This window comes from Eschrichtius robustus, chromosome 19 (genome assembly GCF_028021215.1).
Source record: "Eschrichtius robustus isolate mEscRob2 chromosome 19, mEscRob2.pri, whole genome shotgun sequence".
NCBI lineage: Eukaryota > Metazoa > Chordata > Mammalia > Artiodactyla > Eschrichtiidae > Eschrichtius > Eschrichtius robustus.
In genome coordinates, this window is record NC_090842.1 from 64,392,135 (window position 1) to 64,405,951 (window position 13,817).

General features: G+C 40.8%; 1 protein-coding gene across 4 annotated transcripts in view; it reads right to left on the bottom strand.

Annotated features, from left to right (window-relative positions):
• The window catches only part of LOC137752942 (zinc finger protein 268-like), a 30,019-nt gene extending 21,552 nt beyond the window's left edge, over positions 1–8,467 (bottom strand). For 3 of the 4 annotated variants that reach the window (XM_068527840.1, XM_068527839.1, XM_068527837.1), the window contains exons 1-2: positions 8,326–8,467; positions 1,143–1,315 (exon numbers count right to left, since the gene is read on the bottom strand). In XM_068527840.1, the coding sequence (XP_068383941.1) occupies positions 1,143–1,157 (15 nt within the window). In that variant the 5' untranslated portion in view covers positions 1,158–1,315; positions 8,326–8,467. Of the gene's footprint in view, positions 1–1,142; positions 1,316–8,091; positions 8,198–8,325 lie in introns of all 4 variants that reach the window. The other variant, XM_068527838.1, reaches the window with a different exon arrangement.
• Between the last annotated feature and the right edge of the window lie 5,350 nt (positions 8,468–13,817).

A 13,817-nucleotide genomic window follows, 5' to 3' on the forward strand; every position in this document is an offset into this window, starting at 1 on the left:
TGGAATAAAATAGTAACGATCTATAGGATATTATTCTATTTTTACTATGAAAATTTATAAACATATATCATTCTGTACCTAGTTTTGATTGACACTCTGTGGGCTAAATTCATTAAAGCTCTCCTTTCTTTGTGCATTCTTCATTCACTTCTTCACTCACTCACTTACCCAATGTAAAATGTCATTGAAACTTTAAACTACCTAAAGACAATCTGTAACCCACCTTACAAGCACTTAATGTTACTTACTATACATTTTGCATTAAAAAAGGAAATAGAGCATGGTCCTGCCGTCAAATGCCTTCTGATCTATTTGAGTTCAAAGAACTGCATATAGTTCAAAGGGACAGGAGAAGAGGCTGAAAGGGACAGATGCCCAGGTGACAGGCAGGAACACGTCTTGGATCAAGAATGCACATGTCCTGCAGACACTTGGTAGCCACTGCAGTGTTTTTCATATACAAAAGTATGCTACACTCAGAACTGCCTGTTAGAAATCGGACTATGTATTAAATCACAATACTCAAAAAAAGCAAACACAGAGCTTTCACTGTGTGCTATGTATCGTTCTAAGCATCTTACATACAGTAACACAATGGTCTGCACAGTAACCTTTATGTAAGCACTACTATTATTTTTTTTTATAGGTAAGGGATTTTTAAAGTTTTCTATCTGTGCCTGTTATACCTCCCACATTTCCTTAGGAAGATGACTTTTCACTGGGTCCACTGTCTGGATGAGAAAAAAGTAACAGGAAGACCCATCTTCACACTTAAATGTCCAGGAAATCTTTACTGAATTCATGTGCTTCCTTCTTAAATACAAAGTAAATCTTGAAACACATTTTTATCTTTTGTGATGGTTTCCAGTATTAACAGAGAAATGTAGGCAACCCACTTCTGGATCCTGCTGCTTATGTGGCAATGTTCTAATTATCAGCACCTTGCAGGACCCTATGACATGCAGATGAGTTTCCCTTCCTGATTAGCTATTCTGGATCATTCATTCTATCTCCCAATCTAAGCATGTCCCTCCTAGCCACAATGTATCTATATATATTGTTATCTTTGATTGGATACATTTTAATAAAACTCCAAAAATCAAAAATGCAAAACAAAGTGGGGAAAAAACCAAACAGCTCACCTGGGACTTGGTCATTTTTAACAGCTTTTAGGAAGTGGCCACCACATTTAGGATCTGTCCTGAAATCCTGGTAATGGTGTCTCATCAAGGGTATCCTTAGCAAGGATGAATTTCCCTACTTGAGACCTACTTTTTTCCTTTATAGGAGTGGCCTTATTCTAGGAAGCCGGCATCTATGGATTCAAGAAAAGATTTGTTTAGTATGGAAGTAATGATAAAAGCAAGTTCCAATACGTGCAAGGAACTGTTTCAAGTATGTTCTTTTCTCACTTAAGCCTCACAACAAGCCTATAACGTACAGATGATCATTATTCCATTTTAGAGAAAATTAACAGAGGAAAGGTTAAGCACCTAGCTAAAACCCAACAGCTAGTAACTGGCAGAGAAAGGACTAAAACTCAAACCCGCAGAATCAATAAATCCCCTGAGTCTAAGGAGAACTACCAGAATTATCCTTTCATCTTAACCAACCAACACAAAAAGTAGGAAAAATATCTAGAACAACTATTTTAAGACCCAGAAGTCAGAGAAAAAGGGAAACAAACAAGGTGAGAAGTCTGTGCTGCAGCTCACTGCCTGGAGAGACTTTCCAGCTCAGAGCACAGGGAGAAGGAACCCCAAAACCATCCAGCAGTCTTGCTGAGTTAATGATACAGAATTTCAAGTCTGAGAAGCAAAGGTGGCTAGAGTCTGCTAGGCAGTACCTCAGAAAAAAGAGAGAAAAGTCACTCTGTAGATATGCAGAGGGCTCCTCTGAGTCTCTGGCTAAAAATTGGTGAACTGAGGAAATTACTAAGGCCCCTGGAAAGGAGGAGGTGGAACAATTCCTGGAGCTCACACAAGATCAGGAATACTGAGCATTCCCACTAGCCAGGGTAGAAAGACCTTCCACCAGGACTTCAAACAGAGGCCTCAGAAGAGCACTGCCTCAGTAATAGGTACAGAGTAATCACAGACAAAAGACTGTTTCGGCCCCACCTAAGAAAGTTGAAAAGAAAGCCTCGGAAGAATCAAACCTTTTCAAAGTAACTTGACTACATGCCAGAGCAAACCTCAAAAGTAGTTAAAGGAATAAAAGAAAATCCTGTAAGCAACAATATCAAACTGACAATATCTGATATCCAATCGAAAATTACCAGATATGCAAAGAAGCAAAAAAACATGACCCAAAGCCAAGGAAAGTTCAAGCTAGAGAGACAGACCAAAATGACAAAAGGGATAGAATGGGCAGACTAGTACATTTCTTTAAAATTATACGCACACACACACACACACACACACACACACACACACATATATATATAATATGGAATGTGTATATATTCCACATATTCCACAAGAGAAAAGCATGAGCATGATGAGAAAAATAATAATAAAATATTTAACAAGTGCCATTGAAACAAATAGGATATTCATGTTTGCCTCAAACCAAAATTAACTCAAAATGGATTATAAATGTAAGGGTTAAAACTATAAAACTTCTGGAAGAAAGCATAGAAAAATTTTAAGTGAGGCAAAGATTTCTTAAACAGGGCACAAAATGCATGATAAAAGAAAAAGTTGATAAATTGGACTTCCTCAATACTAAAAATTTGTGATATTCAAAAGACACTGCTAAAAAATGAAGAAGGATCAAGCCACAGGCTAGAGGAAAATATTAACAAAGCATGTACCTGACTAAAAGACTTCTATTTTAAAAATATGAAGAACTTTTCCAACTTAATAAAAGAAGAGACAATCCAATAAAAAGGAACAGAAGTTTCAAACAGACACTTCATCAAAAAAAAAAAGAGATGGCAAATAAGCATATGAAAAGTTGCTTTAAGTTGCACAATAAAAGCAAATTAAAACCTAGATAAAATATTCCTGTAAACCTGCTAGAATTGCTATAATTTAAAAGACTGAATATACCAAGTACTGACAAGGATGTAAAGAAGAAAAAAAAAAAACCTGTCATGCATTGCTGGTGAAAATATAAAATGACAAAATGGTACAACCACATTGACTGGTACATCAATGTACATTACAGCTTCATTCAAAATATCCAAAACCTACTCCCCCAAATCCAAAACATCCATCAACTGGGGAATAGATAATATCGTGGCTTATTTGTACCACTGAATATTACTCAGTGACAGAAAGGAATGAACTAATGATACATGCAACATCATGGATGACTCTCAAAAGCATTATTTTAAGTGAAAGAAGTCAGACATCAATGACCTCTTACTGTATTATTCAATTTGTATGAAGTTTTAGAACATATATAATTATGGAAAGCATGTGATGGTGAGGGAACAGGGGATGGGGGTATGGTCTCAATGAAAAGAGGCACAAGGGGACTTTTGGGGTTGATGGGAAAGTTCTATACATTGATTCGAGTGATGGTTAAAGAATGGTATACCTTTGTGAAACTCATCAAATTATACCTGAAGAACTGGTGAATGTTACTGTATATAAATTTTTTAAATTGAAGTATAGTTATTTACAATGTTGTGTAAGTTTCAGGTGTACAGCATAGTGATTCAGTTATATATATAACTTACGGGTTATTTTCCCTTATAGGTTATTACAAAATATTGAGTATAGTTTCCTGTGCTATACAGTAGGTCTTTGTTGGTTAACTATTTTATATATAGTAGTGTGTATATGTTAATCCCAAACTCCTAATTTATCCCCTGCTCCCCTTTGGTAACCATAAGTTTGTTTTCTATGTCTATGGGTCTATTTCTGTTTTGTATATAAGTTCATTTGTATCTTTTTTTTTTTTTTTAGATTCCACATATAAAAGATATTATATGATATTTGTCTTTTTTCTGTCTGGCTTCCTTCATTTAGTATGATAATCTCTATATTGTACATAAATTATACCTCAGTTAAACTAACCTCTTGCCTACAAAAAGCAAAACAAATACAGGCTGTCCGCCTCTGAAGACAAAATCCATGACCTTAAACTCTGCAATGGAGTCTCAACTGAAATCTCAAATTCATGTCTCTTTTTGAGACTTCATCTTCACTCAAAACCCCGGCTGGATCTCTTGGCAACTCTAATCAGTGCTGACTGTTAAATAATTAACTCTGGTGCTGAAAAATTAATTCTAACACTGAGAATAACTTAGAGATGCCAGGACACCCGAGAAATATATTAATGCAACTTACTCTCAGTATCACATTGCTGAGAACTCCGAAGGACAATGCAACACTGTCTTAGGCGGACAGAGAGCTGAAGAAAACAGATCTGGATTTCAAGGACAATATGTGAAAGAAATTTGTGGCCAAAGAAATGAGGCCAATCTCATTTATAAACTTAGTATAAAAATTCTAAATATTTAAAAGATGAGGAAACCATGTTCACTGATAGAGAGGAAGAATACTAAGAAAACAACATAGGAAGAATTATACAATGCACAGATAACTTTATTCCAGGAATGCAAGAATAGTGTAGTAAGAACTATTTCGTTATCTCAATAGATAAAGAAAAGACATGTCATAAGATACCATAGCCACTCACAATTTTTAAAAATGTTACTAAACTAGAAATAGACAAGAACTCTGTTAACTTGATAAAGAGTATCTACAAAAAAAAAAAAAATTCACGGCATTTCTTTAAACTTAGGGACATGACAAGGATAGCCATTCTCAGAACATTTAGCCAAAAATGTATCATATTTTGGCTAAATGTAAAATGGGGAAAATAAATGGAGGGAATGGAAAAGAAGAAGCAAGACTGTCACTATGCAACTGCTTTAAGATCAACATAAACATTAACTGCAATTTCGTATTCAAACAACAGTAAGATTTATAAGGAAAAAACACTATTCACAATACCAACAAAACGTATAAGGTACCTGAGGGGGAAATGTACAAGAATAAAGTTTTATTACACCAAAAGAATACAAATCATAACCAGTCAAATGGAGAGACACAATAGGGTGAGGTCTGGGAGGGTCCCAAACCAGAAGCTTCCACTGTCCTTTCCTCTTGGAGTCAGGACCCGTTGCTCATCCAGCATATCTATGTGTGACAACATGCAGGGTATTGCCAACCACAGAAACTCACCTGAGCTTCAGTGTTTACAGTTTGTATTAGAGTTTCATGAAATACACATGATGGATCTAATCATTGGCCATGGAACTCAACCTCCAGCACCTCTACCCTCCTGGAGGTTGGGTTGATATCACCGGGTTGGTCTTTCTGGCATAAACAGCTCCAACCTGAATCATCTCACTAGCATAAACTACAGACTCACCATGAGTTGCCTCATTAGCACAAACTATCAGGGCCCACCATGAATAATGCAGTCATCTCTATCATTCAGGATACTTCAACAATCTAGAGGCTACCTCCCAGGAACAGGAGACAAAGGACTGCCAATGGCTTATTACAAAATAACCAGCAAAAGACTAGCATTCCATATATGGGACTACTTTCTAAATATGAGTTAGGAAGAGACAAACTTCTCAGGTTTAAAATTGGCCAATGAGGGAAGAGATATGGGAACACATGTATATGTATAGCTGATTCACTTTGTTATAAAGCAGAAACTAACACACCATTGTAAAGCAATTATACTCCAATAAAGATGTTTAAAAAAAAATTGGCCAATGAACATATAAAAAAGATGACCAACCATGTTAGTGACAAGAACAGTGCATATGGCGACCACAATGAGATAGATGTCTTTTATACTCAAAAGATGGTCAAAAAGCAAGAATGAAAATACTAAGTATTGGAAAGCCTATGGATCAAAAGGCACTTTTATACATTGCTGATGAGAGAGTTAATGTGGTACAAAAGCAATTTGACTTTCCCTTCTAGGTAAAAATTCATCTACTTTATATTAGAAATTTCATTTCTAGGTATACACCCTAGACTAACAAATTCTCACATCAACTGGGAGACATAAGAATGTTCGGAACTTCACTACTTGCAGTAGCTGAAACCCAGAAACAATATAAATGTCCAACAACAGGAGAATGGTATGTTGTATTTATGCAATGGAATTCATATTAATGAAACAAACCTACCTCCAACGTGGATAAATCACACATACGTAATAAGTCAAGAAAAGCAAGCTTCAGGATTTCCCTGGTGGCACAGTGGTTAGGAATCCGCCTGCCAATGCAGGGGACACGGGTTCGAGCCCTGGTCCGGGAAGATCCCACATGCCGCGAAGCAACTAAGCCCATGCGCCACAACTACTGAGCCTGCACTCTAGAGCCCAGGAGCCACAACTACTGAGCCCACGTGCCACAATTACTGAATCCCGCGCGCCTAGAGCAACAAGAGAAGCCACCGCAATGAGAAGCCCGCGCACCACAACGAAGAGTAGCTCCCGCTCCCCGCAACTAAAGCAAGCCTGCATGCAGCAACGAAGACCCAACACAGCCAAAAATAAATAAATTAATTAAAAAAAAAAAAAGAAAAGCAAGCTTCAGAAGACCACATAATAATATCCTTATTATAAAACTTACAACCAAGAAAAACTAAAGTGCACTTTTAAGATATCCATATACATGTGATAAAACTATAAAAGTCAAGGGAATAATACATTCTAATTTGTGAATAGTGGTTCCAAAGCTTGGGATGGTTAGATGGGACTCAGGAGATGGAACAAGGATGGAGGACTTTCCCATTTTCCAATGATCAAACATGACATTCATTAAACAAAATTATAAAGAAAAGCCAAGGTAATTAAATTTCTAAATTGGGCTATCATATTAGAAAAGAATAGAAGGATGATATGCCCATTGTTGCTAAAGATGTAGAAAAATCTGGCACACTGTGTGTAGAAGCATTATAGAATAGAAAGTTATTGGGGAAGTTTGGTAAAACTAAATCAGAAGCCTCTGAAATATGCATTTAATTTGACCTACTTTTATAAATTAAAAACAGAAAAATATCCATAATATATAATTCAGTTTAAAAATACATTTCAAAACATTACAGGTAGTTTACAGACAGTAAATTGGGGGTTAATTTTTTTTTTTTTTTTTTTTTACCACTCCCTGGGGCTTGTGGGACCTTAGTTCCCTGACCAGGGATCAAACCCGGGGCCAGGGAATTCTCCGAGGGTGATTTTTATTTCCTGCTTTTTACTGACAATAAACATACAATGATATTCTGATTTAAAAAACTTAGAGATCTCCATTTAATATCATATATAAATTCACATAGGAAGAGGATTTTATTATTTATTATTCTAACTTAATAAATATAAGTTGAAAGTATTGTTTTGAGTAGAAAAAAATCCCATTAGAAAGCTATACATTTGAATAATAATAGCTACCTTCTGTCAAATACCTACTTGTTATATGGACTTCATATTTGTGTCCCTCAAATTCATACGCTGAAGCTTCAGTGTGATGGTATTTGTAAATGGGGTCTTTGGGAGGTAATAAGCGTTAGATGAGGTCATGAAGACAGGGCCTTTCATGAGAACTGGTGAGGCAGAAATCAATTTGTTTGAATGGGAAAACTGAGACGTACAGAACTTGGTACTTTATCCAAAGTCACAGAAACAAGTGGCAGAATTGACATAAAAAGCTAGGATTAACTTGATTTCAAGCGCGTACAAACACACGTAAACTCTTAAGTATTCATGGGCACGATTTTAACAGTTCATGGATCTAGATGGCAGGTATACAGCAGAACATTTGGCTATTCTTTCGGCTTTTCTGTATGCTTGAAATTCTCCAGTATAAAACGTTGGGAAATATAATACCCCAATGCTCAGCACACACCCAAACGTCTGTCCACCTGAGGCCTCTTTATGTCCCAACCCCCCTCAACCTCTCCTAAGGATACCCACACAGCTCCCCAACCTGCACTTCGCTGTCGCACCCATTCACAGCTCCCCAGACATCTATTTTTCACCCACTGGCCCCTCCGAAGCTCAAATTCCAACCACAGGAATCCCAGGTGACTAACCCCCAAGCCCTATTCTCACCAACCAATCCAGATGGACCCCTTTGATCATCAGCTCTTCCACCTCCTCTTTCCACCGCCTGGGGTGGGGGCGGGGGCGGGGGCGGCGATCCGGCGCCGACCAGTCACTGTCAACAGCAATGGTGTCTCGTTACTTCCTCAACCCAGTCCTCAACACTGATGCTGGCCCAAGCCACCCACAACGCCCCCAAAACTCCGAGGCCGCCTTCAACAACAATCCTCCACGAGTACCCACCACAAACCACATCTCAAGTCACAGAATTCCCACCACGCGGGGTTCTTAAATCCACTCGCAGCAATCTCACGTAGCCTCAAACGCCAATTCTGTGACAGTACGCTCGGGGAAGCCAAGCTTTGGACGCCACTTCCGTTTCCGCTGACGTGAGTGGCGGGCCCCCGTTATCACTCACATTCAAGGCCACTTCGGAAGTGAGCGATGGGTTCTGATGCCCGGAGGAGTTAGTTCCGTGCAGTATGGCCGCGCCCATGTCGTTACCTTATGTTGGGGGCGGCCATATTGGACCGTGCGCCGCCATTTTGGACCGTCCTGCCGACCAATACGGAGAGGTGCGAATTCAACCGGTTCTCTCCAAGATTTTTCATCCTGGGCTGTTCCATCTCTGCAGCTGCTCAGTTACATGTTCAGTAGCGTTTCAGCACTCTCGCCTACAGTCTTCCGACCTGACCCGGGAGCTAAACCAATCACAGGCCAGGCCTAAGCAGAACGGCCCCGCCCACTCTCTTTCGGATCCCTTTTTATGCCGCAGGAAAGACGTGGCCGTGTTGGGAAGGTTGGGGCTTCGGGACAGAGAAATGGGGAGCGTTTGCAGACAGGATGCCGGTTCAACGTTGGAGAGAGTGGGGATTAGGAGGCTAGAGCTGTAGCTGAAGGAGCAGAGGTGTTACGAGGAGAGAACTCTGGATGTACTTCGTGACGCGAGACCGTGAGCGGGTGAGGACCGGGGCAGATGTGTTTTATGGAGCAGACACTGGCAACCACAGTCCCCGCCAGGAGTATCACTTCTGTCTCACGGTACAAGGTAACTCTAATAGAGGCGGAGCGGGCGCGCAGCGCTTAGCTCCAGGGGTTAGAGGTCCCGCTCAGCCGACAGCTCTCGCAGCGGACCACCGGGAAGAGAGTGCGGTAAGAGGCAGATGGGGACCTCCTCCGAGGGGCCCTCGAGGACCCCTGGCCTTGGGCCTGGCGGGTGAGGTGGGGGGCCTGGGGACAGTCTGAACACTGTGTCCTGCAGAGCTCGAGAGCCCTCGCCACTGCCGCCCGCTGGCCGGGCCCGGGCCTTGAAGCGGACGGGAACCTCTCCCCCATCCCTGCCTCTGGGACCTAAAGGCGGCTGTGGTCTCCATGGGTCGAAGTCCGCAGGACCCTGCCACTGTTTGCGCTGCCAGAGGAGCCTGACGTCTGACTGGGGCCGGGGCACCCGGTTCCCTCAGTGATGACAGCTGGGCAGGGTCTGGTGGCCTGGCCCTGAGGGCGCCGCCAACTGAGATCCACCTCTTCAGCCAGGCCTGGGCCCTGGGGGAGCATCTAGTCTGGGTGCTGGACCAGCGCTCCTGGGCACGGTAAGCGGCCTGTGCAGGGACCCCCTCCTCTTAGCCCGGGCCTGGACCTCTGAAAGCTGAGCCTTGGGACCTTGCCCTTTCTTGTCAGAACAGAGAATAACATTTGTTTTGGTGGAGGTTTCCAGGAACGTCGTGACCTGACCTCAAGAACAAGGGATCTGATAGCAAGAAGTGTGCAACAATTAACCACACCCCTCCCCCCCCTTCCTGTAAAAGGGCTTTGCTGAAAGCTTTCAGGGAGTTCAGGGTTTTTATGGCATGAACCATTGGTCTCTTTGCCTGGCCCTGCAATAAACCTTTCTCTGCTCCAAACTCCGACGTTTTGGTATTGTTTGGCCTCACTGTGCGTCGGGCACATGGACTTGAGCTCAGTAACAAATACATTCAGGAAGGATTCTGTGTATCTTGAATAGTCACAACCTGCCCAGTCATTTGTTTTTGTGAATACTGTGATACAGGGATCAACTTTCTTTTTTCCTCTGTATAGATAATTGTCCAGCAGCTTTATTTAAAGTGAGTCTCTTCTACACTGTTGGGCAGTGCCATCTCTATCATAACTCAAGCGTCCATGTCTGTATGGCTCTGATTTAGGATGTCGTTCTGTTCCATTGCTCTCTCGTTTATTCCCGGGCCAATACTACTCTGTTTTAGTTACGGGATCATTTCTAAGTCTTAGGTCTGATAAAGCAAGGCCGCCTACTGTATTCTTTTTCTACAAGAGTGTCTTTGTTCTTTTGGCCCTGTATATTTTCACAGAAATTTTTACCTCAACTTGTCAACTTCCACAAAAAAAAAAAAAAGAAAGTCTGGGATTTGTACTGGGGCTGCATTGAATCTATAAATCTTTTTTGAGTAATGACATTTATAGTATGAAGGCTTAAAATTCATGAACACCATGTATCATTCCATTTATTCTTTAATGTCTCTGAATAAAGTTGATGTTTCTTATAGAAGTCATTTTTTTTGATTCATTTCATGATACTTGAAATTTTTAATGCTCTTGTAAATGGTATTTTATAATGTCATTAACCTTTGTTGGTCATATACAGAAATACAATTAACATGCATATTGATATTATACCAAACAAACTTGATAAACTGTCTTATTAATTCTAATAGCTTTTGTGTAGATCGTTGTATTTAAATTTTTAAAACTTCATATTTTCCCTCTGCCTCAACATCCCCACAAACCAGCTCTGAGTACACTGACCAGGCAACCATGTACACCAGTGCAATAAGGTCGGTCCCTGCCTCGAGTTCCTCTTCCTACCTTCCCGTGCCTGTGACCTAGCGTCATTCAAATGCACCAACGAAATCTCCTCCAGTCTTTTCTTGTGTACTCCACCCTGATCCGCCAATAAGGGCACTTCCCCATGGATGCTCCCACCCCCCTACTTGGTAGAGCCTGGTCCCTTGGTGCTCTCTCTGACGTGACCTCTCAGCATGCAGTGACTCTTGTCTCTCATGACCTGTGAGTATAACAAACTTTTTTCCCCTGTACCTATTCTGAGTCCCTTCTTGTGGTCTCACCTGACTGTCCATCACCTAAGAGAACACAAAACAATTATTCTAGATTTTTATGTAAACAGTCATATCATCCTTAAATAGTGAGTTTTCCCCATCATTTCACATTTTTAAATCTTTATTTTTCTACCAATTGCACTGGTGAGAACTTCAGTCCAATGTTGAAAGAAGTGATGCAGCAGCACTCTAGCCTTCTTCCTGATTTCAAAGTTTCTCCTTTAAGCATGACGTTCACCAAAGATTTTTGTAAATTCCCTTTATCAAATTTAATCATGCCTATGTGATTAAGCCTCCATTAAAAAAAATCCGTAAACCACAGAGAGCTTCTGGGTAGATGAACGCATCCAGGTGGCAGGAGGGTGGGGCCCTCCATCTCCACAGCGACAGAAGCTCTGGCATTTGTCTGCACGTCACCCTTAGCCAGACCTAAGCTGCTGCTGATGTCTTCACTTAGCCCCATTGCCCTTTTGAGGGCACAAGGAAGTTCTGACTGTTCTGGAGTTCTGAGGTCTGTACAGCAAAGAACATATTCCCTGGGCAATGAAAAGAGCATCTGGCAGGGAGGACTCCAGGGATGCCTCTGGCAAAGGGGGGATTCTGACACATCATTGTCATACTTCCCTTCCGTTCTTCAGAGATGGTTTCTTTTTATAATAGCTGATTTAATGTCTTCGTGTAGTAAGTCTGACATATGAGACCCCTCAGATAGTGTCTATGGATTGCTTTTTTTCCTGTGTAAAGGCCATACTTTCCTGTTCTTTGTGTATCACTTTTTTTTGTCGAAGCTAGACGTTTTAGAAAATACAATGTTGTTACTTTGGGTATCAGATGCCGCCTCTCCTCAGAATTCGTTGCTACTGCTGTTACTGTTGTTGCAGTTTGTTCAGTGACGTTCCTGGTCTGTTTCCCTTGCAGGGGGCAGTCACTGAAGTCTCTGCCTCGTTAGCTTCCTTAGTTGTCCTGAGTCAGTGAGTCCTCCACCATTTGCCAAGGGTAGTTTGTGCCTTAATGCTCCACTACTTTATTTTTTCTTTAATTTTTTATTATTTTTAAAAAATTAACTATAGTTGATTTACAATATTGTGTTAGTGTCAGGTGTACAGCTTCAGATTCTTTTCCATTATGTTATTACAAGATATGGAATATAGTTCCCTGTGCTCTACAGTAAATCCTTGTGTTTATCTACTTTCTATATGGTCATGTGTATCTGTTAATCCCATACTCCTAATGTATTCCCCACCCCCTCCCTCTACTACTACTTCGATGCTTCGGCGGTTTACAAGTCTGCCCTAGCCTTCTCTTCCTGCTGCAGGATTTCAAGGTCAGCCAGAAGTGAATTATCAGTGACCTTCAGGTCTTTTCTGGGCATGTACATATCCCTGTGTAGGTGTGTGGCCTTTTAGATCCTCAGGAATGTGTCAGAGTGTTTAACAGCTCCTTGTGAACGTCTTATTCTTCAGACATTCCTTTTAAAAATTTTGGCTGAGCTAATGTATTCCCCAACTGGTTTTGCGGCCTTAAGCTACCACAGTGTTAAACAACTGAGACTGTTTTTTGACAAATGGTTTTCATGGCTACTGTAGCTGTGAGGTAGCTGTTTTTCTAAAGCTAGTGCAGAACTGGGGAGGGGGGATGGGAGTAAACAAAGTTAGAACTCCACAAACCCCACTGTTTTTACTGAGGTGCAAAATTTTTTCTTGACTAAAAATGCTCTTCAGGTTGTTTGTACGCCTTTGGTTAATTTCTAGAGTCGTAAAAAAGTTGACTTTAATCATTTTTCCAGTATTTTTAAATTTTTAAAAATATCTTCATTGGCGTATAATTGCTTTACAGTGTTGTGTTAGTTTCTGCTGTGCAAAAAAGTGAATCAGCTATATGTATACATATATCCCCATATCCCCTTCCTCTTGAGCCTCCCTCCTCCCACCCTCCCTATCCCACCCCTCTAGGTCGTCACAAAGCCCAGAGCTGATCTCCCTGTGCTATGCAGCTGCTTCCCACTAGCCATCCATTTTACATTTGGTAGTGTATATACGTCCATGATACTCTCTCACGTCGTCCCAGCTTCCCCTTCCCCCTCTGCATCCTCAAGTCCGTTCTCTACGTCTGCACCTCTATTCCTGCCCTGCCACTAGGTTCATCAGTACCGTTTTTTTTTTTTAGATTTCATATATATGCGTTAGCATACGGTATTTGTTTTTCTCTTTCTGACTTACTTCACTCTGTATGACAGATTCTAGGTCCATCCACCTCACTACAAATAACTCAATTTCGTTTCTTTTTATGGCTGAGTAATATTCCATTGTATATATGTGCTACATCTTCTTTATCCATTCATCTGTCGATGGACACTTAGGTTGCTTCCATGTCCTGGCTACTGTAAATAGAGCTGCATTTCCCCAGTATTTATGTTGCTTTCATAAAACAGTGGGTTTACACAGGCCCTCTGCTATTTTGGAAGTCCTGCCTCCTCACCGCATTTAGTTTTGCACAATAATCTAATAGGATACAATTTATTAATTTTATAGGTAAATACCCTAAGTCTTATAATAAGCTGCTTCCCGTGAGTTATAATTATTGTTGGCACACAAAGCCAGCACTGCTTATCACTATACAATATTG